The 25,811-nt window shown below is 38.8% G+C and overlaps 1 protein-coding gene across 1 annotated transcript in view; it reads right to left on the bottom strand.

The window, feature by feature from the left end:
• The window catches only part of PTPN22 (protein tyrosine phosphatase non-receptor type 22), a 56,505-nt gene extending 33,741 nt beyond the window's left edge, over positions 1-22,764 (bottom strand). Inside the window, exons 1-9 of the mRNA XM_043878164.1 lie at positions 22,544-22,764; positions 6,060-6,168; positions 5,718-5,794; positions 5,496-5,591; positions 5,038-5,076; positions 3,856-3,927; positions 3,680-3,739; positions 2,979-3,121; positions 2,417-2,483 (exon numbers count right to left, since the gene is read on the bottom strand). Coding sequence (XP_043734099.1) covers positions 2,417-2,483; positions 2,979-3,121; positions 3,680-3,739; positions 3,856-3,927; positions 5,038-5,076; positions 5,496-5,591; positions 5,718-5,794; positions 6,060-6,168; positions 22,544-22,630 — 750 coding nt within the window. The 5' untranslated portion in view covers positions 22,631-22,764. The remainder of the gene's footprint in view (positions 1-2,416; positions 2,484-2,978; positions 3,122-3,679; positions 3,740-3,855; positions 3,928-5,037; positions 5,077-5,495; positions 5,592-5,717; positions 5,795-6,059; positions 6,169-22,543) is intronic.
• Between the last annotated feature and the right edge of the window lie 3,047 nt (positions 22,765-25,811).

Here is a 25,811-nt window from a genome sequence, read left to right as displayed (position 1 = left end):
ATCAGAAAAGAAGAAGTAAAGCTCTCCCTGTTTTCAGATGACATGATACTGTATATAGAAAACCCTAAAGATAGTATCAGAAAATTCCTAGAGCTAATCAGTGAATTTAGCAAAGTTGCAGGATACAAAATCAATATACAGAAATCACTTGCATTTCTATATACTAAAAATGAAAAATCAGAAAGAGAAATTAAGGAATCAAACCCATTCACCACTGCAACAAAAAGAATAAATATCTAGGAATAAACTAACCTAAGGAGACAAAAGAAATGTACACAGAAAATTATAAGACACTAATGAGAGAAATTAAAGACTACATAAACAGATGAAGAGATATTCCATGTTCCTGGGTAGGAAGAATTAATATTGTGAAAATGACTATACTACCAAATGCAATGTACAGATTCAGTGCAACCCCTATCAAATTACCAATGGCATTTTTCACAGAACTAGAACAAAAAATTTCACAATTCATATGGAAACACAAAAGACCCCGAATAGCCAAAGCAGTCTTGAGAAAGAAGAATGGAGCTGGAGGAATCAACCTTCTTGCCTTCAGATTATACTGCAAAGCTACAGTCATCAACACACTGGCACAAAAACAGAAATATACACAGATGGAACAAGAAAGAAAGCTCAGAAATAAACCCATGCACCTATGGGTACCTTATTTTTGACAAAGGAGGCAAGAATATACAATGGGGCAAAGACAGCCTCTTCAGTAAATGGTGCTGGGAAAACTGGACAGCTACACGTAAAAGAATGAAACTTTCTAACACTATACACAAAGATAAATTCAAAATGGATTAAAGACCTCAATGTAAGACTAGAAACTATAAAACTCTTAGAGGAAAACATAGGCAGAACACTCGATGACATAAATCAAAGCAAGATCCTCTATGACCCACCTCCTAAAGTAATGGAAATAAAAACAAAAGTAAACAAGTGGGACCCAATTAAACGTAAACGCTTTTGCACAGCAAAGGAAACTATAAGCAAAGTGAAAAAGCAACCCTCAAAATGGAAGAAAATAATAGCAAATGAAACAACTGACAAAAGATTAATTTCCAAAATATACAAGCAGCTCATACAACTCAATGTCAGAAAAACAAACAACCCAATCAAAAAGTGGGAAAAAGACCTAAACAGACAGTTCTCCAAAGGAGACATACAGATGGCTAATAAACACATGAAAAGGTGCTCAACATCGCTCATTATTAGAGACATAGAAATCAAAACTACTATGAGATATCACCTCACACCAGTCAGAATGGCCATCATCAAAAAGTCTACAAACAATAAATGCTGGAGAGGGTGTGGAGAAAAGGGAATGCTCTTGCACTGTTGGTGGGAATGTAAATTGATATAGCTACTATGGAAGACAGTATGGAGATTCCTTTAAAAACTAGGAATAAAACCACCATACGACACAGCAATCCCATTCCTATGCATATACCCTGAGGAAACCAAAATTGAAAGAGACACATGTATCCCAGTGTTCATTGCAGCACTATTTACAATAGCTAGAACACGGAAGCAACCTAGATGTCCATCGACAGATGAAGGGATAAAGAAGTTGTGGTACATATACACAATGGAATATTACTCAGCCATAAAAAGGAATGCATTTGAGTCAGTTCTGATGAGGTGGATGAACCTAGAACCTATTATACAGAGTGAAGTGAGTCAGAAAGAGAAAGATAAATATCATATTCTAATGCATATATATGAAATCTAGAAAAATGGTACTGAAGAATTTATTTACAGGGCAGCAACAGAGAAACAGACATAGAGAATAGACTTACGGACATGGGGAGAGGGGAGAAGAGGGTAGACGTATGGAAAGAGTAACATGGAAACTTATATTACCATATGTAAAATAGATAGCCAATAGGAATTTGCTGTATGGCTCAGGAAACTCAGACAGGGGCTCTGTATCAATCTAGAGGGGTGGGATCGGGAGGGAGATGGTAGGGAGGTCCTAGAGGGAGGGGACATATGTACACCTATGGCTGATTCATGTTAAGGTTTGACAGAAAGCAGCGAAATTCTGTAATGCAAGTTACCTGGCTAAAGGAAGGGTAAGTGTGATTTAGGACAGTGGTTATGAAAACTACTTCTGTCCAGAAGTACCTTGCTGGCCCCACCCCATCCAGAGTTTCTGCTTCAGTTCATCTGAGGTGGGGCCCAAAAGTTTGCATTTCTAATGAGTTCCCTGGGTGTTACTGATGCTTCTTGTCTGGGGACCACATTTTGAGAACCACCAATTTAGGAACTAAGTTAATTGTCTGACAAAACCAATCTACAAGTGAATATTCTAGAACCTAAAGACAGATGTTTTGAAGAACCAGACAATTTCTAAATCTGAAAGTAACAAGGTTAAGAAAATAGCAAGTGCCTATTGAGAAAAACTCACCCCATCTTTTAGCAACATCCACGTGTAATCAATAGCACAGAGAACACCAGTCCTTCCACAACCAGCACTGAAATGAAAGATCACAGTAGCATGTATAGTTGCAGAGAGTGGATCGTAGCTGAAAAATTTCACCAGCAGATTTGAGGAAGAAGAAATCTAGAGACCATGAAACTGTCTAAACCCTACCATTTCCCAGAACACGTTTTTCAGTTGCCACAGACTACACCAAGCCTCAGGACAGGTCTTAGGCAAGTTCTCACAGCAAAACGTCTCTAGAGCTGTGCTGTTGCAAGTAATTTATCAGAAAAAAAAAACCAAACATTAATTCTCAGATTGAATTTATCAGTTTCTTCTATTGACCTTTCTCTTTCAATCATTCTCATTTTTAAACTTGATTCTTTTCTGACTGACTGGAAAAAATGAGCCTCAAATTAGGAACCTACATCTATGTAGGGTTTAAATTCCAACAAAGTCAGTCTTCCTTTGGTTAAAAGCAGGAGTCCTGGCCTGAGTGTGACATTTGGTTTATTCTGGGGAGAAGGTTCATACAACAGCATCATACCTGCAGTGAATGCATATGGGAACACTGTTATCGTCTTGGTAACAACGCACATCCCAAATGAGCTCAAGAATAGGGTCTATAGATGAAGGCACATCATGGTCTGGCCAATTCTTATAATGGAACTGATAGATGGTTCGAGTTTCCTATAAAAATAACCAGAATAAAAGGAGAGTTCAAGATTAGCATGTCACCTCATTCTATCACAAGATTACTCTGTCTTACTAAGTAGCATCTTTATCTTTTTTGCAATTTATGGAATCTTCTTCCCTACAGACCACGTGCCCTGTAAGAACAATTATAAGTTATTTCAGGTCACTCACTATTGGCCTGTCCCTATCTACTCACAAGAGAAGGTAGATGTGAAAATGGTCCAAACCAGAGCTTCCCAACTGGTATCCTTTAAATGAGTCACACGCAGGCTGAGGTACTAAATCCCTTTGCCTTAGAGAAACAGAGGAGTCTGAGCTTTCAAGTTGGTTCCCAGCCTCTATTCACCCTAGAAATAATATCATTTTACATGTGGGCCGTTGGTGTGAAATAGGTTGGGGAACACAGATTACACCAAAGGTCTCTTTTGGATATTATGGTCTATCCAGAACATCAAAGGCCCTTCCATCCCCCACAGACTGCATCACATACATGTACATTTACTTGCCTGGTCTCTGTAGGCTTTGAGTTTACCTTTAGTGTTCTATACTTACACTATTGAACTTGGCTTTTAGAGTCCTGATTGTATAATCAGATTTTCTATTTTCAGCCTCCTAAGAAGTAAATCAAAATATTAGTTATTTCAAAGACTAATATTCAAAAACTACTCTCTATAAAGTAGGTTCTGGAGCATCTGCTCAGCCATAATGAAAATAGACATCATACTTACACAGGAAATGGAGAAAGGACCAAGTTGCAGTTGCGTGTCTCCTGGTTCAGCCCAGTAGCGCTCACATTTTTTCTGTTGCACAAAGCAAAAGGTGGTGATTTCCTTCCATATATTCTAGTCGTTCCTGGACAGTGAAACCCTATCCCCCATTCAGAAGCAAATTCAGCTGTGTCCTCTACCCTAGGTTAGGAATTTCTAATGCCCTTGGACTTCAACACAAGTCTGAATTTTCCAAAGATGGGAAAACAAACCTTAAAGGATATACAAATTTAAGACTTCCTGGAAGTCTCAAAAAGTAGAAATAGGGATCTGACATTTTCAGTATTTCAAAAGGATTAAAACAAAGCTATACAAGCTAACTGAAACCCCAAGTTCCTTTGGTTTTAATTGGAATTGTATCAATTCAGAATGGCAACAGTAGGTTCAAAGAGTGTTGTTCAATAGAAATATAATACAAGCTACATATATAATTAAGATTTTTCTAATAGCCACATTCAAAAATGAAAAAAAATAGTAGGGTTAATTGTTATATCTTAGCCCAATAAATAAAAAAATTTTCAAGTTGTAGTCAATCAAAAATGGTTATTAGATATTTGACATTTTTTAACTGTCTTCAAAATCTAGTATGAATTTTATATTTAAAGCACATTTCAATTGCTATGCTAAATTTTCATTGGAAATATTTTATATCCATTTAGATTTCATAAAACCTATGGTTGAAAAAGATTCACATACCCAAGTTGTTCCAAATCAGGTTTTCCAATAACTGAATTGAATATCATTCTTTAAATTTAAATGCATTAAGATAAGCTAACTGAGTTCCTCAGCCACACCAGCCATATTTCAAGTGCTCACCAGCTATACATGGTTGGTGAAGGCCATGCCAAGTGGCACAAAAGGAGCTCTGATTGGCAGTCTAAAATGTCTGATTAATAACAACAGGAAAATGAATTGTTATTTTAAAAAGTATACTTTATTTTTGTTTTAAAACACAGGGGAAATGGGCAAAAGAGGTTCTCATGGGTTAAAAAAAAAAAAGCCTTGAGAATCATTTGGCATTCACAAACTGAAGACTAGGAAGATGAGCATAAATGTCTACCAAGTCACAGTTAAGGAAAATTCTGCTACCAAGTTTCCCCCTTCTTTTTCTTTTTTCCTTTAGGTTTACTAAACAGAACTCACCTTTCCCATTTCAAACTCCATGCATGCCATAACAATGATCTAGAGCAATAAAATAGAGACTTAAACACTGATACAGTTAGAAAAGCAGTTAATACATGAGTCCCAGAGTCCAAAAGTGTCATTCTTTTTTTTTGTTTTATAACCAAAAAACAAATCCTAATAAATTATAAAATGTTACTCCTACTCCTTCTTTTTCTGTCCTCACTTACCTTTTCTCTATTCAAATCAATAAATTCTTGTTAACAAATGAGACTGTCAGGAAGAGAACTTTTATTTCCCTGAACAATAGTGACTTTGTGATTTTGACTAAAAGTTGCCTGAACACCAAAATTCTAGTAACTGACCCCAAAAAGCAATGATTCTGATACATAGGAAACCTCAGTCACTTATCCTGCCACCCTATCCCCCACATCTCTAAGAACTAGAGAATATAGTAACAGAAGCAACTCTGCACTTACCAGGATGCTGTATTCCCAAATCATCCTCCAGAAGTCCAGGATAGTTGTAGGCAAAGGTCCCTGGGTGGCAATATAAGTCTTGGGTCCATAAACTCCCTATAGGGGAACAGAAATTACACGGGGTAACTACAAAAAACATACTCTTCTCATCTAGTATTCCTCCACCCCACCCCACCCCCCACTTTTTTAAGTACCTAGAGAAATACAGAATACTCAATGTACCTTAATGAAGTTGGCATTGATGTAGCTGGAATCCTCATCAGAGGTTATCATGAACAGTTCTACTAGGCTATGGTCATCTATAATACAAAAGAAAGACTAGTTAAGAGGGTTTGATCAGAGGGCTTCTGTAAGTCTGGAACTAGCGCTGTGAATAGTGGATGCTCATAAGTGATTGAAGAGTGAATGAATGAATGAATGAATGTTCTTTTGTAGTCATATACAGTACAAACTAATTTGTCAAAGCCATGATCCAGGATTAGGAATAACAACCAATGGGTAAAAAGAGATAAGATGATTGAATTGGGGAAAAGGTACAAGTTTAAAGGGAGAAATGAAACTTACAAGGCAAAATATCCTTATATCTGTTTTTCTTGATATTCTTGGGCCTCTCAGCCACGGTTGTGGGATAGGTTTTATCTGCCTTATATTTGGCGGATAGTCTTTTCAGCGTCTGTAATAAAATCACAATAATTCAATCATCCTAGGGGAAAGAGGCAAGAAGCTATCTCTAGAGAGCTTTCCTTCCCCTCTGCCCAAATATTCCACTTCAGCTGTTTTATCTTCCCAGGTGGCTCAGACCGTAATGAATCTGCCTGCAGTTGCAGGAGACCCAGGTTTGATCCCTGGGTCAGGAATATTCCCTGCAGAAGGGAATGGCTACCTACTCCAGTATTCTTGCCTGGAGAATCCCATGGACAGAGGAGTCTGGCAAGTTACAGTCCATGGAGTTGTAAAGAGACAGACACAACTGAACAAGTAACACACACTCACACATAGTATCCTCTAGGGCTGGTTCCATTCACAAGGGAACCCAGAGCATAAGGACAACAGGGTTCAGTGACATTTGGAGAAGTGAAAAGATCACACTTAAGGCAACTGAGCTACAAATAGAAAAAACTTAGAGGTGAAACTAGTGAATATTTTTTTAAAAATAACACACATTCTGTGTTCCATCCAAAGAGTCAGATAGTAAACATTTGACTGACTTTCTTTACAGCTATTACAGGACTATTTTAAGTAAAAATGGAGCTTAAGATGAATACCACCTCTCTAGTTAGCAAAATTTCCAAGATTTCAGTCCCCAAAGCAGTCATCCTTTTACATAACCTAAACTTCAAGTCCATCCCTCAACCAAACATGAATCTTTAAATAGTATCATATTTCATTTGTAGACTATCATCTGGGTCAGTCAGAGGATAGCATAATATGGTTGAAAAAGGCAGTGAAGTATCTCCTTAAAAGTATCTCCTTATTCTCTGTTTTTAAAAGATGAGGAAACTGAGACACAGAGAAATAAGTGCCCCAAGATCACAAAACTACCAAACACAGTGCTCAGAATTCTAAACTGAGGTAGCCTAGAACTAGAGTCAGGGCTTAACCTGTATTGTGACCTGTATCCCATGACTAATGGCAATCACTGGCAATGTGTGGGCATCTGTATTGTTAATCAGCTTTGTGGTTGATTCCAGTGTATACTTTTGAGATGGGCACAGTATTGGCTGAATGAAGCTGGGCAAGTTATTTAATCTTTCAGTGTCTCAGTTGCTTTTTAAGTAAAATGGGAGGATATTTGTCTTAGAGTTGAGAGTGAATTAAATGAGTTATCAAATGTGTGGTACTGATACAGAGTACCTGTTTAATAAAGAAAAGGTATTGTTACTAAAACAATAAATAAATAAAATTATTCTCACTTGCCAATATTATAGTACAGAGAGAAATTTGGGGTCAGAAGAAATGATAATTCCTCTTTGGCTCCTTCTAATGAATCAACTTCATCCCAGATCTTAACTCATTATGACTCAAAGAAACTTCATTTAGTAGATCTGAAACCTTTATTGACTGTTACTCAGTCTGAGAAAGACAAGGGAAAAACATGTGGTAGCTGGTAAATAATTATTGAGTTGAACTGCAGAAAATAATTTTCATTGTTTACCCACTATTTAATGATGACTTGGTCAGGTGAAGATTATTAATTACTTCCTATGGGTCAGATCCCTCAGCATCTTCTCAGTCTTCATTCTCTTTAACTTAACTTCCTTCTTGAAATTCCCTCCTCCCTTTGCCCTTATTAGTCTATATCATTCTGGTTCTCCTCTTTCCTTTCTGACTTCTCTTTCCCTCTTCGCATTCTTTCTTAATGCCTGTATGCCTGCTTCTGTCTTCTAATTGTTAATTATCCAACATTCCAAAGTTAAGTCCTCAACTCTGCTCTTCTCACTAAGTACATTTGCTCAGAAACATCATCACAGAAGACATACCAATGTTTTTAAAAATGTATCTAAGTGATTCACATTGAATTATAATTCCAACCCCCTATTGGATAACTTCCAAATTTTTTCATCGAGATTTGATTACTAATTTCCAGTCCTGAATTTCCAACCACGTTCTAGACATCTCCACTTAGATGTCTCAAACTGAGCACATCCAAAACTAAAATCATCACTGTCCCTACTGTTATTGCCAACAGCACCATCTTTATCCCAGGCAACCGTACTCTAGAAACAGAGAGTTACTTTTGGTTCCCCGCTTCCCACAGTTCCCACCTCTAATTCAGTCAGCAAATGTAAATGATTCTTTCCATGCAATATCTTGTATCAGCCTCCTTCCTATGTCCCTAGAGATAACTTAACTCAGGCTTTAAAGCTTGAACTGTTACTGTTGCTTCTGAACTCATCTTCACACCTTTCTCTTTCCCCATTCAAATCTATTAGGTATAATTATCCTAACTTAATCTTACTAAAGTATTGCTTTCTTTATCTCTCTCATGCTAAAAACTACTTCAGCTAATCTCTCTTGCTACTAGAAAAAAAGAAAAACTCCTTAAGCCGGGTTTTTCTGATTCTCCTCAGTTGGATCCCAAGTTAATTTTCCCATGTTTCCTACTGTCCTACAGTTATGAGTCTCCCAAAGATTGATATCTAAGTTCTTTCAAGATTGTACAAACTGATGTCACTGACAATTATATGTAACATCACTTCTTTAAAACTATGGGTTTCCTTTCCTTTCTCATAAAAATTTATATACCCAGTACTACTGCTGCTTTTCTCACCCATGACTATGGACTATTTTTTTCCACAGGGTAAACTAATAGATAGCAATAAGGAAATAGAAAAAGAAAATTTCTCATGTGACTGGCAATAAGAAAAAAAAAACTTAAAAAGAAGGGAATCACTATTTTACTTAATTGTTTATATTTCATATAGAGTTTTCACATAATTAGGATGTGTATCTATCTGTAGGAGTTTACTTAAGGACACTAATAACTAAATCATTTTTAAAAATGGGTGAGAAAGGGAGAATCTAAAATAAAGGAATGATGACAAAGGGAGACAGAGATAAGAGAGGTAGGTGAAAATAAAAATTTGTTCCAACAAATCATCCAAATTCATCATTAGATTTCAAAATTAGCTCAGGGTAACTTGATAGCTGAGTCTGAAAGGAGAGGGAAAAAGTTGGGGTCATGAGAGATTTGTTAGTTGGGACTTCATTATACAACAAATCATCAAATATCTACAATCTAATTAAACTGATTCTAAATAATAAATAGATCATTAATCATTATAACAACTCAAAGTATAGAAGAGTATGCTATTTCCAAATAACAATGACAAATGGAACAGACAGCCACTGTCTGCTTATCTGCTGGACCACAAATGCCAGCGTGTATTGTTCTAATGATCATTTTTTTTCTGTTTCTAGAGTTAAATCAGACACAGGCAACCTATATAAAAGCAGGTATATAGTCACTTGTTAAATCCTAGTTTCTTACCATGGTTTGAATTCTTGTGGGTTTTCAGAATTGAATTTAGGAAGAGAGATGCTGAAATGATCTTTATACAGCATATTTTTACACCAAAATGGATGAAAGTGGGCTAGTTTCAGAATTAAAGGATGTAACACAAATACATGAGAGACTATAAAATATTTCCAACTTATGCCAGTATCCAAGTTATACCAATTTTCAGCTCTCTCTGATCTTGTGCACCTTTATAATGATAATTTTCAACTAGCCACTGATTCTAGGGCTGCTGAAAAGATGTCAAATCCCAGAGAAGCTCATTCTAAAACTCTCCAGAAGGGTTTATACTGTTATACTGTTTTTGTTTGTCTTGCTTTGCTTACTTGTGGAATGCTTTCCAGGGAGAATGCTATAGCCAAAGTTCTTTTTGAAAGGTATGCCTGAATTGATTTGGCAAAATTTCACAGATAAAAGTTTTATGTGTGTGTAATGTATTACTTTTTAGCTGTCTTGACTGCCACCTTCAACAATGGGAGAGAATGGATTTTTTAAATTAATTAATTTTTTATTGAAGGATAATTGCTTTATAGAATTTTGCTGTTTTCTGTCAAACCTCAGCATGAATCAGCCATAGATATACATATATACCCTCCCTTTTGAACCTCCCTCCCATCTCCCACCCCATCCCACCCCTTCTAGATTGATACAAAGTCCCTGTTTGAGTTTCCTGAGCCATACAGCAAATTCCCCTTGGCTATCTATTTTACATATGGTAATGTGAGTTTCCATGTTACTCTTTCCATACATCTCACCCTCTCCTCCCCTCTCCCCATGTCCATAAGTCTATTCTCTATGTCTGTTTCTCTGTTGCTGCCCTGTAAATAAATTCTTCAGTACCATTTTTCTAGATTTCATATATATGCATTAGAATATGATATTTATCTTTCTCTTTCTGACTCACTTCACTCTGTATAATAGGTTCTAGGTTCATCCACCTCATCAGAACTGACTCAAATGCATTCCTTTTTATGGCTGAGTAATATTCCATTGTGTATATGTACCACAACTTCTTTATCCCTTCATCTGTCGATGGACATCTAGGTTGCTTCCGTGTTCTAGCTATTGTAAATAGTGCTGCAATGAACACTGGGATACATGTGTCTCTTTCAATTTTGGTTTCCTCAGGGTATATGCATAGGAATGGGATTGCTGTGTCGTATGGTGGTTTTATTCCTAGTTTTTAAAGGAATCTCCATACTGTCTTCCATAGTAGCTATATCAATTTACATTCCCACCAACAGTGCAAGAGCATTCCCTTTTCTCCACACCCTCTCCAGCATTTATTGTTTGTAGACTTTTTGATGATGGCCATTCTGACTGGTGTGAGGTGATATCTCATAGTAGTTTTGATTTCTATGTCTCTAATAATGAGCGATGTTGAGCACCTTTTCATGTGTTTATTAGCCATCTGTATGTCTCCTTTGGAGAACTGTCTGTTTAGGTCTTTTTCCCACTTTTTGATTGGGTTGTTTGTTTTTCTGACATTGAGTTGTATGAGCTGCTTGTATATTTTGGAAATTAATCTTTTGTCAGTTGTTTCATTTGCTATTATTTTCTTCCATTTTGAGGGTTGCTTTTTCACTTTGCTTATAGTTTCCTTTGCTGTGCAAAAGCGTTTACGTTTAATTGGGTCCCACTTGTTTACTTTTGTTTTTATTTCCATTACTTTAGGAGGTGGGTCATAGAGGATCTTGCTTTGATTTATGTCATCAAGTGTCAAAACAACACTATGTTTTCCTCTAAGAAAATGGATTTTTATTTCCTACTCTGTTCCTTCTCCCAGAGTTATCTGGCTGGATGACAAATGCAGACATTCATTTAGCAAAACATCACATAGGAAATGCCTGAACTGTTAATTTGTAAAGTGCGAAAGATTTTTTTTTTTTCAGATGTCTTACCTAAAGGTCAGACTACTGTGAAGGTCTTTTCTCACTCCCGTTCTCTCTCTGCTAGACCCCCTCCCCCCTAGGCTCTAACACTCCACCAGGGAAAAAGCAGAGCCGACCCAGGACAGAGAACTAATAAACCTCACAAGAGTAAGAGAAAATCTGAAGGTTGGAAGGAAAAGAGTATAAAAGAGAAAGCAGGGCCATGAGGGTGGGTTGGGTTGGGGGAGAAAAGAGATGGTGAAGGGAGAAAGTATTTCTCTACCAACCGTAAAGTGGATATGAGTTCCCTGAAGGCAGCACCAATGAGAGAAATCAGGGAATGAAGAAAAGCTGCTGAGAGAATAAAGAAAAGGGGCCTCCTGAGTCCTGATCGTTTGGAATGTATGAGAAACTGGATTCTGTGCATATGCTTGATAAGCTAAAAGTATGCTGATTTGGTTTGTGGACTATACCCCTTTCCTTTCTTTCTTTTCTTTTTTTTCTGAATAATGTTTTAATTTTTTTTTTTTTGGCTGTGCTGGGTCTTAGTTGCAGCATGTGGGATTTTCCATCTTCGTTGCACTATGTGGGATCTTTAGTTGGGGCATTTGAACTCTCAGTTGTGGCATGTGGGATCTAGTTCCCTGACCAGGGATTGAACCTAGGCCCTCTGCATTGGGAGCATGGAATCTTAACCACTGAACCACCAGGGAAGTCCCCCCATTTCAAGACAGAAAAACAGAACTTAGGTCCTGGCCATGAAATTGTGGAAATCAGGACTGAATCTATTGCATGCTTTTTCCCATTGGCTAGAAAAGTGATTGCTAGTAAATGAATCAGCATCACTCTCAAAAGAGAACAGGAAGAAAGAAGAAAGCACAAGACTGCATCTGGTGTTCGCACTCTCTGCCTTGAGGGACTACACTACTGTATAGGAAACAGAGCATAAGTTACATCTGGGTGTGGGGAAGTACCAAGTTTGGCCTTCCTGAGCTAGGCAGAAGAGGGGACTCCAAGTTGAAGTGTCTCCAGAGCTTCTTAAGGTAGTTCTGCAGCGCCTTACAATGGCAGGTCAGTATTATCTATTCCAAGCCTCCAACAGGATAGAGACAGCATGAATGCAAAGGAATGGAATTAGGAGCTCAGGCCTCTACATCCAGCAAACAATGCTACCACTAGTAGGAACAGGGAACAAGACTGAACTGGCCCTGAGTGTGCACGCAATCATCTTCAACTAGACAGGCAAACTTACAGAGATCGTGTTGCCACCCATTAGTCAGGTAAGTGAGCAAGTGGGTAAGCAGTAGCTAAACTGGGGTGAGTAAACAGAGTTTCAACTTTAGATCAACAAAATGTAAGGATATGGCAAAAAGAAGTGCATTTAAATGTATTTTAAATGTCCGGTGAATAACTTTAAACGTGGGACTGGATGGTCCTAGGTGGGACTGGAGGCTGAAGATAGAACTGGGAGAAACTAGCTTTACGGATAATATGATATATTTATTCTAGTGGAAGCACTAAAAAAACCTGCACTTTAATGGGTACAATGGAGTAGGAAATGGCAACTCACTCCGAGATTCTTGCCTGGAAAATTGCATGGAGAGAGGAGCCTGGCGGGCTATAATCCACAGTGTTGCAAACAGTCGGACACAACCGAGGGACTGAGAACAATGGGTACAAAAGTCAGGAAATGCCAATAGGTTTGTTCAAGTGATAGGCCAATTCACATAAATGTGTCATTTCTACTCAACAGATGTTTGTGCACTTGCTATGCAGGAAGTACTGTGTTCATGACTGCTTGGCTAGTTTTGTTATAAACAAATACAGAACTAGGATGTATCTATATCTTCTCTATAGAGCCAAGATGTATCCAGGTCTTCTCTGGTCTGTCTATGATAAAGTCTTCACAAGTTGCTACAACACCGACCTGACTTCTATTGCATTATAAACCGACATTAGCACTTGACCTTCAGGACTGGATATCTTCTTTCTGTTAGGGTTCATTGAATGCTTCATATTTAATAAATGTCTTTGTATTAATAAATTCCATATTTACCTTTTCTACAAAAGCACCTCATATCCAGGAAGCATAAAATTCTTTTTTTTTTTTTTTGGCTTTTTATTGTTTAAATGGAACCCAACAACACTAAAGGAAAAATTTTAATATAGATTTTTAAAATAAAAAGTAATGCATATGAATTGCAGAAATTTTAGAATATATAGAACCCATAAAAAGATGATTAAAAATCATCTTATCTATAACCCTCAGAGTTAATTATTCTTAATATTTTGAAATATTACACTCCATCCTTTTATTCACACGTGTGTAATGAAGATGGGCTCATACAGCACGTAGGGTTTTGTAACTTGCTCTCTTTACTTAACAATTTGCATTCTTCTACATTATGTGTGGGCCTCCCTGGTGGCTTAGACATTAAAGAATCCACCTGCAGACTCTTCTATTGTATGAGATGCAACATAAGTTACTTACCCATTCCTTTATACTCTTGGACATTTAGGTTGCTTTCAATCTTCCTAAACAATCCAGCAATATTACAATAGGTGGCCAGAAGCAATATAAATATCTATCTTTCATTATTTCCTTCACATGAATTCTTAGGAGTGTTCAACGAATTTGCCTGTTTTGAAGGCTTTTTATCCATGTTACAAAATATACAAATTTTGCCTCCAGAAAGTTATAACAGCAATGTTTGAGACCAGTATACCAGCCATGTAGAAGACTGCATAATTCTAAATGCTGGCCAACATAAAGATTATGATGTTTTAAGTATAGGTGCATTTGGTAGGTAGTGTTATTAGTTGTGTTTTATGTTATTTGAATTTCCCTTTGCAGTTTCTTCTCTCCAAAACAGTTTTTAGAAGGAAGAAAATACACTGTAATTGCATCACCCTACCTATATGAAACTGTGTTCCTATTTCTGTATTCACATCCAGTCTTTGAACAAATACATATAGACATCCAACAAACTCATATATGCATATTTAGCACACTTGCCATTCTCTAAACTCACTTTTCCCACATGATCATACTTTTTTTTAACCCATGCTGTTTAAATCAAGATGCCTCAACTACCCCAATGTAGAAAAGAAAAAAGCATCTAAGGAGTTTTAACCATAAAGGAATGCATCAAATTGGCCAGCATGAAACATATAACCAAGCCTTAACCCATATTTAACACAATGGCTGAAAAGCACATGTAATAAAACCACAGTTGGTTTTAGTAGTTGACCAAAGTGAATACCTATTCCCTTGTAAATTATCATTGATTGGATTAAAAAATACGTTAATGGAGGAGGATGATCCTCATTAAGTTTAGAAGAAGGAAGATAAAGTCACTAGTGTCCAGAAAAAAGTGGTGAACACCATCCTGAGGGTTCAAACAAAGAGATGAAGACATCATATACCATCACAGTTGAGGTCACTAAAGTCACCATGCTCATCAAGCAGCTTTCTATCACTGGCTTCTCATGTAAGTTTCTCTCCAAATTCAGAGAATATGCTGGCCAGTCAATACAAACTTCTATTCTGACAATAATTTTTCTCCACCTAAAATTAGTAAATTGGCATTCTTGTTTTTGGTGAATTTCATATGTATTTGCCTGATTCTGATCAACTCTCAGTGTACTGACAGAATTGATTTTTTAGACCAACAAAGCTTAAGTCAAGACACTGAACTATGGTGACTCAAAATAGTTACTACTACCCTAAGTGACTGCTTGGTCTCTCTCAGTGCACTCTGTGATCACAACCGTAATTGCATATATTAAACCTTGGCAGAATTCATAAAAATGGGACTTCAGTGGTCTAGCAGTTAAGACTACGTTCTACTGCAGGGGGCATGGGTTTGATCCCTGGTCAGGGAAGCTCTGCCTGCCACACAGTATGGTGTTAAAAAAATGTTTTTTTAAATAATTCATAAAAATGATTAGAAAAAATTAAGACCCAGCTACATGCAACTAAATGAATTTTAGAAATACAGTGTAGAGTGAAAAAGGAAAATATTAAAAATGTATATATGACATTTTATTTACATAGAATTCAAAAACAGGTAAAATTAATCTCTTGCTTAGTGATATATAGGCCTTGAAGCTATGCAAAACAAAGGAAAAAATAATCATGTGATGGTGTTTACCTCTAGTCAGGTGGAAGTTGAGGGGAATTATGATCTGGAAAGACACCTAAAGGATTTCTGGGGTGTGGGCAATGTTCTGTTTCTTGATCTGAGTGGTACTTATGTAGATACCTGCTTTATTACTAATTGTTAAATTGTATGTGTGTGTTTAACGCACTTTCCTGTGTATATGTTATATTCTACAGTTCTCTTTAAGAAGTTGAGTGTTGTGCTGTGATAAGTCGCTTCAGTCATGTCTGACTCTTTGCGACCCTATGAATTGTAACCCACCAGGCTCCTCTGTCCATGGGATTCTCTAGGCAAGAATACTGGAGTGGGTTGCCATGCCCTCCTCCAGGGGATCTTCCTGACCCAGGGATCGAACCTGCATCTCTTGTGTCTCCTGCTTTGGCAGGCAGGTTCTTTACCACTAACTCCACCTGGGAAGATGGATGGATAAACTGGAAGCAATGGAGTGAGGAGATGTGGAGGAGACCAAGAGCACAAGCTCAAAAGTTAAATGGTTTTATTTCAAATCTGAGTTCTACAACTTATGATCTCTATGACATTAGGTAAGTTGTTTGATTTCTCTTTGATTTCTCAGTGCCTACCATGTAGCAAATACTTTTCTAGTTGTTGAGGATATCAAGATAAGCAGAAGTAAATCTGAGCCTTGCCTTTGTGGAGCTTCAGTCTGATGGGAAAGCAGGCATTAATCAAATAACAATACAAACTAATGTATAATTGGAACTGTGATAAATGTTATGAACACTTTACTAAAGCTGGGGACTGGGGAGAAACTTTTAAAAAATGACAGATGGTGCTGAGGGCTTATTTGATTTATTTAGGGAGGTCAAGGAAGGCTTCTCTGAGAAAGTGGAGTTGCTTAATCGGGTCTGACTCTTTGTGACCCCGTGGACTGTAGCCCACCAGGCTTCTCCGTCCATGGGATTTTCCAGGCAAGAGTACTGGAGTGGGCTGCCATTTCCTTCTCCATCTCTGAGAAAGTAACCATCGAATTGATATCTGAAGAATTATGAAGTGTTAAGTAAGTAAAGAGGAGAGTGAAGGAATATTCAAAGCAGAGGTAACAGAATGTATACAAAATCCTGTGGCAGAGAAAACATAACAAGGACAAGAAACTGAGCATGCTGTAAAAAGCTGGAGAACTCGGCAGTGGGTCCGTGTGGGACTTTATTAGCGTTCATTACAAATGGCTCTTTGGGAATTAAATAAGGCTCTGTTCATGAAGCACTCAAGCAGAGAGTCTGGAACATGATTCAATGGTTAGCTATTATGGAAAATACATGAACAGTAAGTTTATATGAGGAAATGCAGATTGAAAATAGTGATGAAAAGTTTTCAGGCTCGGAAATCAAATAAACAAAAGTAACATAACAAAGTACTATTTTATACTAATTAAATTTAAAAAGTAAAATATGATTTTACATGATGTAGTTTAAGTAGAGAGGCTAATAAGCCTTGGAATCAAACATATCAGAGTTCCAAATCCTGGTTTTGCTATTTCAAGGATAAGATGAAAATAATTACTTCCTCTTGGGGTTGTTGTAGTGATTAAGATCATATATGGTAAACCACTTTGATAGCCTAGCATATGATAAGCAGTCAAAAAATTTATCTATTACTATCTTTTTTAGATACTAACTGAGACTAGCAAGGTAGTTCATTAGTCGCTAAGTCATGTCTGACTTCCCAACCTCATGGACTGTAGCCCACCAGGCTTCTGTGTCCATGGGAATTCCCAGAAAAGAATCCTGGAATGGGTTGCCATTTTCTTCTCTAGGGAATCTTCCTGACCCAGGGATCGAACCCCAGGCTCCTGCATTGCAAGCAGTTTCCTGCATTGCAGGCTGACTCTTTACCTACTGAGCTACCCGGGGAGTGCTGGTGGTAGAGAATATGATAAATTCAGATACTACAAGTTAAAAAAAAAAACTCTCTTGGAAATACATTTGGCAAAACTTAACCAATTAAATGCTAATACTCTTTGGTCCAGTAATAACACTTTTGGTCATCTAGCTCCAGGATATAATCCAAACAAAGGGGAAAACCACATGGACATCTATTGCAGTGTTATCAATATTCATGAAAAATGAGAAATAACCTCAGTTTCCAACAACAGAAAAATAAATTGTTTGGGTGCCTACCTCATGTCAGGCATTTTATATATTCTATTCACAGAAATTTAGCAAAGTGAATATTATTTTTGTTACCACTTCTTTTTTTTTTTTTTTTTTGGTGGGAGGCCGTGTCTGTTCTTAGTTGCAGCATGTGCAATCTTTCCGTTGAGGCATGTGGGCTTATGGAGGAGGAAATGGCAAACCATTCCAATATTCTTCCCTGGAAAATCCCATGGACAGAGAAGCCTGGTGGGCTACAGTCCATGGGGTCACAAAGAGTCAGATACAACCTAGTGTCTGAGCATACATACAGACTTAGTTGCCACAGAGTATGTGGGATCTTAGTTCCCCAACCAGGGATGGAACCTCTGTCCGCTGCATTGGAAGGCAGATTCTTAATCACTGGACCACTAGGGAAGTCTAGTTACTACTTAGATTCTTTGTTCAAGGTCACATAACTAATAACAGACAGAACGCAAATTTAAACCCAGATTTATATGACTCCAAAGTTGTTACAAGAACAGCAAAACTGCCTTAACTCGAAAGTAAATTCCACCGCTCTCTGCCTATGTGACCCTGAGCAAGTCAGTTAACCTCTCTGGGTCTCAGTTTCCTCATCCATAAAATGAAAATAATAACAGTGCCTTCCTCAATAGATTAAATGAGTTGACATATAAAAGTGTTTAGAACAGTTTCTATAAGAGGTATAAAAGTATTAGCTATTACTTTATTATATTTTCATCATATTATCCTGCATCAAAAGTCATTAATATAGATTTTAATCAATATGATAATTTTGTTGCAATAAAGTGAAAATATGAGAATATAAAATAATAGCTATACTTATAATTACAATGATATGAAAAGCATCCTATGAAAGGACAAAAACTAGAATTTTTATACCCCCTAAAATTTTAGTTGTTGGGATGTGGGTACTATGGTGAATTTATTTTCTTTTAACTTGTAATAGCATTGTTTTATAAAAATAACAATAAAGGTTTTATTTTTTTTAAGTATCTTTAAGAAATTTTCAATAGTATGATTACATAATGCTATTTCTGCCATATAGAAACTATGCTAACTAGGGACTTGCCTTTAGGCTAGGTTCTGTGAGGGACTCAGGGTTATTGGCTGAAGCAAGATGTTATTGCATAAGGATTAATTTCACAGACTCTGATATGACAGATCCAGGTTAAATTTCATATCTATGGCTGAGCAGCTGAGTGAACTTAAGCCAATTATTTAACCTCTTAGAGCCACATTCTCCTTATCCATAAGCCAGAGATCAGAACTACCTCATAGGTTTTTTTTTTTTTTTAATGAGTAATAAATAAGATAATGGACGTGATGCTTCCTTGACATCCCACCAAGACTATCACAATTATAATTAAATATTAATAGAGTAATTAGTTGTTTAATGTCTGCCTCTCTAAGACATCTCTAATGTCTTAAAAAGATAAGCTCCACTAAAGCATGGAGTATCACAGAACCAGTATCCAGCACAATGCTTTGCACATAGTAAGCACTCAATAAATATTTGAATGAAGGCATGAGAACCTTATAGGAGTGGTCAGTGACAGTTTCAACTACAGAAGTATTATTGAGAGACTTCCCTGGTGGTCCAGCGGTTAAGAATGCCAGTGCAGTGGACACAGGTTTAATCCCTGGTCTGGGAAGATTCCACATGCTATGGGGCAACTAAGCCCATGTGCTACAACTAGTGAAGCTCACATGCTCTATAGCCTGCGAGCCACAACTACTGAGCCCACATGCAGCAACTACTGAAGCCCGTGTGCCCTAGAGTCCATGCTCCACAACAAGAGAAGCTGCTGCGATGAGAAGCCAGAGCGCTGCAGCTCGAGTAGCCCCCCACTTGCTGCAACTAGAGAAAGCCTGAGTGCATCAATGAAGACCCAGTGCAGCCAAAAATAATAATAAATAAATAAAAGATAAATAAAAATTTTAGACAACAACAAAATACAAGGATTATTGAGTTTAGCCTTAGCTTGGGAAAAAGACCTTGGCATGGGAAAAGGACCAAAGCAGTACAGTACCAGCTCTAGCTGTCATAGCAGGACTTTGTGCGCTGCACAAAGATACTTGGCCAAGGGGGAAGTGGGGACTGATATCTAAACCATGAACCCAGTGGGGGCAGGGTGTACAGAGTATCTACCTGGAAGTAGAGCTATCTTTCGATAATTCCCGCAGAAAGGAAGTGAGGTGAAGTCGCTAAGTCCTGTCCGACTCTTTGCGACCCCATGGACTGTAGCTTACCAGACTCCTCCATCCAAGGGATTTTCCAGGCAAGAGTACTGGAGTGGGTTGCTATTTCCTTCTCCAGGGGATCTTCCCAACCCAGGGATTGAACCCAGGTCTCCTGCATTGTAGGCAGACGCTTTACCATCTGAGCCACCAGGGAAGTCAGTTCCTGCAGAGACACTCCTATTTAGGCCAGCAGTGGCCATGTGTCATAGAATCAGCCCTCAAATTTCAGAAACATCAAGTCCTGGGAGAATATATTCAGTATTCAGAGCTGAAGATGGAATGGGGACATGACCATGTGGAAAGCCTTCCTATTAAAAAGCAGTATTTACCTTGTCCCAGCCAGCATCCTGGCCCCATTCACCGCACCCCACCCCCCGCCCCCCGCCAAGCTAGTCTCTCTGGTATCTCAGCTGAACATTTAGGTGGGGCTGAGGGAAAGACTGTTTTTCCACTGGAGGACATGAGTCAGTGAACAGTGAGGTTCCACTTAATCACCACCCAAAAACAAGGTTCTTAAAATTAGGAGCTAGAAAAGCAAGGAAGTGATTAATATAAAACCCAGGAGAGTGATTATTCCTTGGGCAGGGCAGGGTAGGGTGGGTGTGGGGGCGAGGGACCTGATGAGGAAGGGACACATAGAGGTCTTCTGGGGCTGACAATATCTGTTCTTTGACCTGAGTGGTGGTTGCTTTACAATTATACTTGGGTTTTATGTAGTTTCCTAAATGTGTATTATCACAATTTTAAACAGCTGGAAAAAACACAAACTATAAAAGGTTTTTAAGCAGGGAAAAAAAAATAACCAGATCACTTGGTGGTATTAAAAGATCACTTGGGTGTCAAACGGAAAATTGATTGAAGGTAGGGCAAGGCTAGAGCAGAGAAAACAGGAGGTGAGGTAGCTGCTATAATTTGGTGAGAGGTTATAATGACTGAGCTAAGAAGAGGTAAAATATCAGAGAGGTAGTCTATATTACTTTCTAAAACGCAACCAAAATAAAACAGAGGCTGCCCCTGCCCCCTCAGCTCGCTTCTTACCTCTCTGTATCGGAGATATCTGGCTCAGGAGTTCTAGCCCAGGGCCAGGTACATGTTTAAGACACATAGGCCAGGCTTTCCACCTCCTCTCTCTCCCTGCTAACTCTACTAGAGGGACTCAGACTGTCTGGCCAATGGCAACTAGAGTGTCATTTTTCATGACACCACGGTATTATCCAAGTTGAGCTGACACAGGGGTTTCTATCAATAATATGAGATCACATCATAATATCTAATCACTGGAGAATCTGCAGAGTGTTTTCACATCTTACTATCTGGTCGGGAAGATCCCTTGGAGGAGAGCATGGCAACCCACTCCAGTATTCTTGCCTGGAGAATCCCATGGTCAGAGAAGTCTGGTGGGCTATAGTACATAGGGTCACACAGAGTCAGACACGGCTGAAACAGCTTAGCACGAACACATCAGAATGTTAGCTCCATGAGGGCAAAGGTTTTTTGTTCACTGCTATCTCCTCAGTGCCTGGAACTAAACTTGATACATAGCACGTGCCCAATAAATTTACTGAATGAATGGTCACAGTTAAGTATTAGTATTGATCTTTAGTCATCACAATAATCTTGTGCAGAGAGGTAGGACATAAATTATTATCCCCGTTTCAGAACTCAGAAAATAGAGACTCAGTGAGATTAAGGAACATGCCAAGTAGTTGATAATTTGGTTGATGACAGTCATGATTTAATTTTAGACGTCACACTTAAATTCTCTTATTTTTTCAATATCCTCACAACTGAAAAGGTAAGGTTTGAAGTCCTTACAGAGCCGAAACACCAGCTGGATGTATTCCAAAATACATGATAAGTAAGCACTCTCAGACATCCTATGTCATCTGATGTGCTGGGTTATAAGATGAATGAGGCTGACCCAGTTGCCACTGCATCAATAAGCACCGTTCCACGAGAGGAAATACAGTGTCCCTCTAGGTAATCAAACCTTAGGCTACCTTGTACCTGTGTTTCTCCCCATCTCCCTCACCTTTCTCTACTCTCCATCCTAGCCATTCCACCCCTCCAAGCAAAAGAAGATTAAGGAAACCCTGTTACTGTAAAAGCACATGTTCTCTTATTTTTTTCTTCATTAAAAAAAAGCAAAAATGAATATGGCAGAAAGTAGTTAGGGTGCTCTTCAAGAGTTTTTGTCATCCAAATGGAACCCACAGAAGGGTTCCATAAAAGCATAGTGCTCCATGACAAGTTAGTCTTGGTTTCTTTCCTCTTGACATTAATTAAAATTAGCTGTTTGAAGTATAAACCCAACTCAGATACCTGAGAACTCCAGATGTTCAATTAATATCTTATTTATGCAACTGGAATATGTATGTCATCTATAGGAGTCCTAGTCAAAGTCTAAGAACTAGCAAGCAAAATATTTAAAACTGTATTTTGGAGAGAATATCTAGAATACACACAAACCACTTAGAGAAATCAAACTTTTAGGTTGCCTTCTTCCCCTGAAAGTTCTGAAATTCACTTTATCCGAAGAACAATTTGATCTATGAGAGTTGAACCACTGTCATCAAACAGTCTATGTAACTAGTCTGAGAGTGTCACACATAGAACTTACCAGAAATTCACTAGCAAACTCCTCTTTGTTACTTTTCCTGTGTTGTGCCTCATCCAGGAACTTCTGCAGAATTTCTCTTTGGTCCATGCTGCAGGAGAAGAGAGACAGTCTACGAGTGGGTTAAGGGAGGGCATGTCAGATGTGTGTCATGGCCGAGACAGCACTGAGAAGCCACTGCAGCCGCTTGAGCAGAGCATGTTGAAGGCTGTGGTTTACTGACTTCATCACCAGCCCTAGAGGAAATTAGTATGTAACCAGCCTCTGTGGTCACACAACAAAGCCAGCACCCTCACTTCTGGGCCCTAGCGCCTTCCTTCTCAAGAAAGCAACCTGGTTGCAGTTTTTAACAAACAAGAGGGTAGCTAGAACACAATGTATGTCTGGTCTGCTTATCTCTGAGACTACTCCATTCCATTGCCTGTAAGCAAACTTCATCATTTTTCTTGCTTCCTAGAGAAAAGGCAGAATTACAGGTTTCCTGGGTGGTTTCTGCCACCTCCCATTTCCCCAGTGAGCACAAAAACCCTGTTGACACCTTCTATTTCCTCATGTCCCAAAAGAACTCTGTAAAAGTTCTTGTGGGCCCAGAAGAGGAGACAGTTTGGAGACATTGTTTGGAGTTAAGACACCTTATAAAGCTTTCTTGTCAGTGTGATCAGTGGCAAACGTCTGTCCATCAGAGAAGGCATTTTTGTTGAATTTTTGCTTCTGCCATATAGACCTAACTCTCTTTCAGATGAAGCAAAGTCAGCTGCTTCTGAGAGTCTGTGTCTCTCCCAGGGCTGGGGAAGTGCTCACCTCCAGTAAGGGAAGTGCAGCTGATTTCAGGACCCCCACCCCCACCTTCCAGCACTTTCTGAGCTTCATTTTGTTTCTGGATGTAAAGACTAAGAGCCCTGGTCTACATGGGATCCACGAGCACAGTGGCCCCCATGAAGAGGACCTGACCAGGAAGTTGGCACAAAATCCCCCGTATTAATGCTAGTAAAATATGAGGGAGCAGAAAGAGGGTAACCAGGCAAGAATACTGGAGAGGGTGGCCACATCCTCCTCCAGCAGATCTTCCTGACCCAGGGATCAAGCCCAGGTCTCCTACGTCTCCTGCAGCGGCAGGTGGGTTCTTTACCACTAGTGCCACTTGAGAAGTCCCAGTAAAATATGAAGGAACAGAAAAAGCGTCCAATCAACCACTTGGCTGACAACAGTACACCTTTTAGGGCAGAAAGCTTGAAGAACTATTTCTATAGAAGATATTTATACTCTGCAACCAAAGCCTGGAGAAAAGCCATTGTTTCTGGAAGCCACACTGTTCATGTAGGGTGTGGGCCCTGTTAGGAAGGCTATTCTAGAAAAAACTCCCGTGTTTCAGCTTACATGAGTTCTCTTCTAAATGGGTACAAAAAACCTACCCAAGCGTGTCTCATTTGGTGTGATAACAAACCAAAAATCAGTATAACATCTCTATTTGAGGACAGAAGATCAGTAAATGTTAACAAAATGAGTCTGAAATAATCGTGAAGAAAATTTGGAAATGTGCTGTTAGAACTTCCTCTGTTTGCTATTAGCAATCCTTTCTGTTTTGCAACATTATTCAAACTTCCTTTAGGAAATGATTCTAAACACTATTAAGCTGCATCTACTTTATTGAGCCTTATAACAGGGAAGGAAAGGTCACTGAGGTATCTTGCTTACAGGCAATGTGAAGTCAATGAAGAATTTCAATTCAGATCCACCTAATAAAATGAACTGTATCTTCAACACTTGCTGAGAGCAGAATGTTGGGAGAGTGTGTGATATCCTTGGTTCTGCCTCACTGCAACAAAGATTTCAAACAGCGGACCAATGTTACAGCTCTACAGCTGGGTTAGAGCTCAGAGTTTTATTTATTCCATAAACAAAGGATAGTACAGCCTCAAGGCCTCCATCCCTCTTGGCTTCCTCTTTTTAAACATTTTGTCTCTTCCCTGCTGAGCCTGCCATGTGCAAATTAGGGCTAGCCAGGAAGGGGGCGTGTTTGTTTCACTTGAGGTTCTCAGTCCAGTCCATGGATTTTCTTTTGTTCCGTTTTCGCGGGCTTTTTCCTTTCTTTGTCTTTTCAGTTCAGTTCAGTCGCTCAGTCGTGTCCAACTCTTTGCGACCCCATGAATCGCAGAACGCCAGGCCTTCCTGTCCACCACCAACTCCCAGAGTTTACTCAAACTCATGCCCATCGAGTTGGTGATGCCATCCAGCCATCTCATTCTCTGTCGTCCCCTTCTCCTCCTGCCCCCAATCGCTCCCAGCATCAGGGTCTGTTCCAATGAGTCAACTCTTCGCATGAGATGGCCAAAGTATTGGAGTTTCAGCTTCAGCATCAGTCCTTCCAATGAACACACAGGACTTATCTCCTTCAGGATGGACTGATGGGATCTCCTTGCAGTCCAAGGGACTCTCAAGAGTCTTCTCCAACACCACAGTTCAAAAGCATCAATTTTTCAGTGCTCAGCTTTCTTCACAGTCCAACTCTCACATCCATACATGACCACTGGAAAAACCATAGCCTTGACCAGACGGACCTTTGTTGGCAAAGTAATGTCTCTGCTTTTTAATATGCTGTCTAGGTTGGTCATAACTTCCCTTCCAAGGAGTAAGCGTCTTTTAATTTCATGGCTGCAGTCACCATCTGCAGTGATTTTGGAGCCCAAAAAAATAAAGTCTGACACTGTTTCCCCATCTATTTCCCATGAGGTGATGGGACCAGATGCCATGATCTTAGTTTTCTGAATGTTGAGCTTTAAGCCAACTTTTTCACTCTCCTCTTTCACTTTCATCAAGAGGCTCTTTAGTTCCTCTTCACTTTCTGCCATAAGGGTGGTGTCATCTGCATATTTGAGGTTATTGATATTTCTCCCGGCAATCTTAATTCCAGCTTGTGCTTCTTCCAGCCCAGCGTTTCTCATGATGTACTCTGCATATTAGTTAAATAAGCTGGGTGACAATATACAGCCTTGACGTACTCCTTTTCCTATTTGGAACCAGCCTGTTGTTCCATGTCCAGTTCTAACTGTTGCTTCCTGACTTGCATACAGGTTTCTCAAGAGGCAGGTCAGGTGGTCTGGTATTCCCATCTCCTTCAGAATTTTCCACAGTTTATTGTGATCCACACAGTCGAAGTCTTTGTCTTTTAGCCATCGCCATTTTGGACTCCTTTTTCCTATTCTAACTATGTAGCAAGAGTAAATAGTTCTCAAATTATTCCCCTCTAGCATTAAATTTAGAATTTCTTGCT

Source organism: Cervus elaphus, chromosome 20 (genome assembly GCF_910594005.1).
Source record: "Cervus elaphus chromosome 20, mCerEla1.1, whole genome shotgun sequence".
NCBI lineage: Eukaryota > Metazoa > Chordata > Mammalia > Artiodactyla > Cervidae > Cervus > Cervus elaphus.
This window is presented reverse-complemented; position numbering and strand designations above follow the sequence as displayed.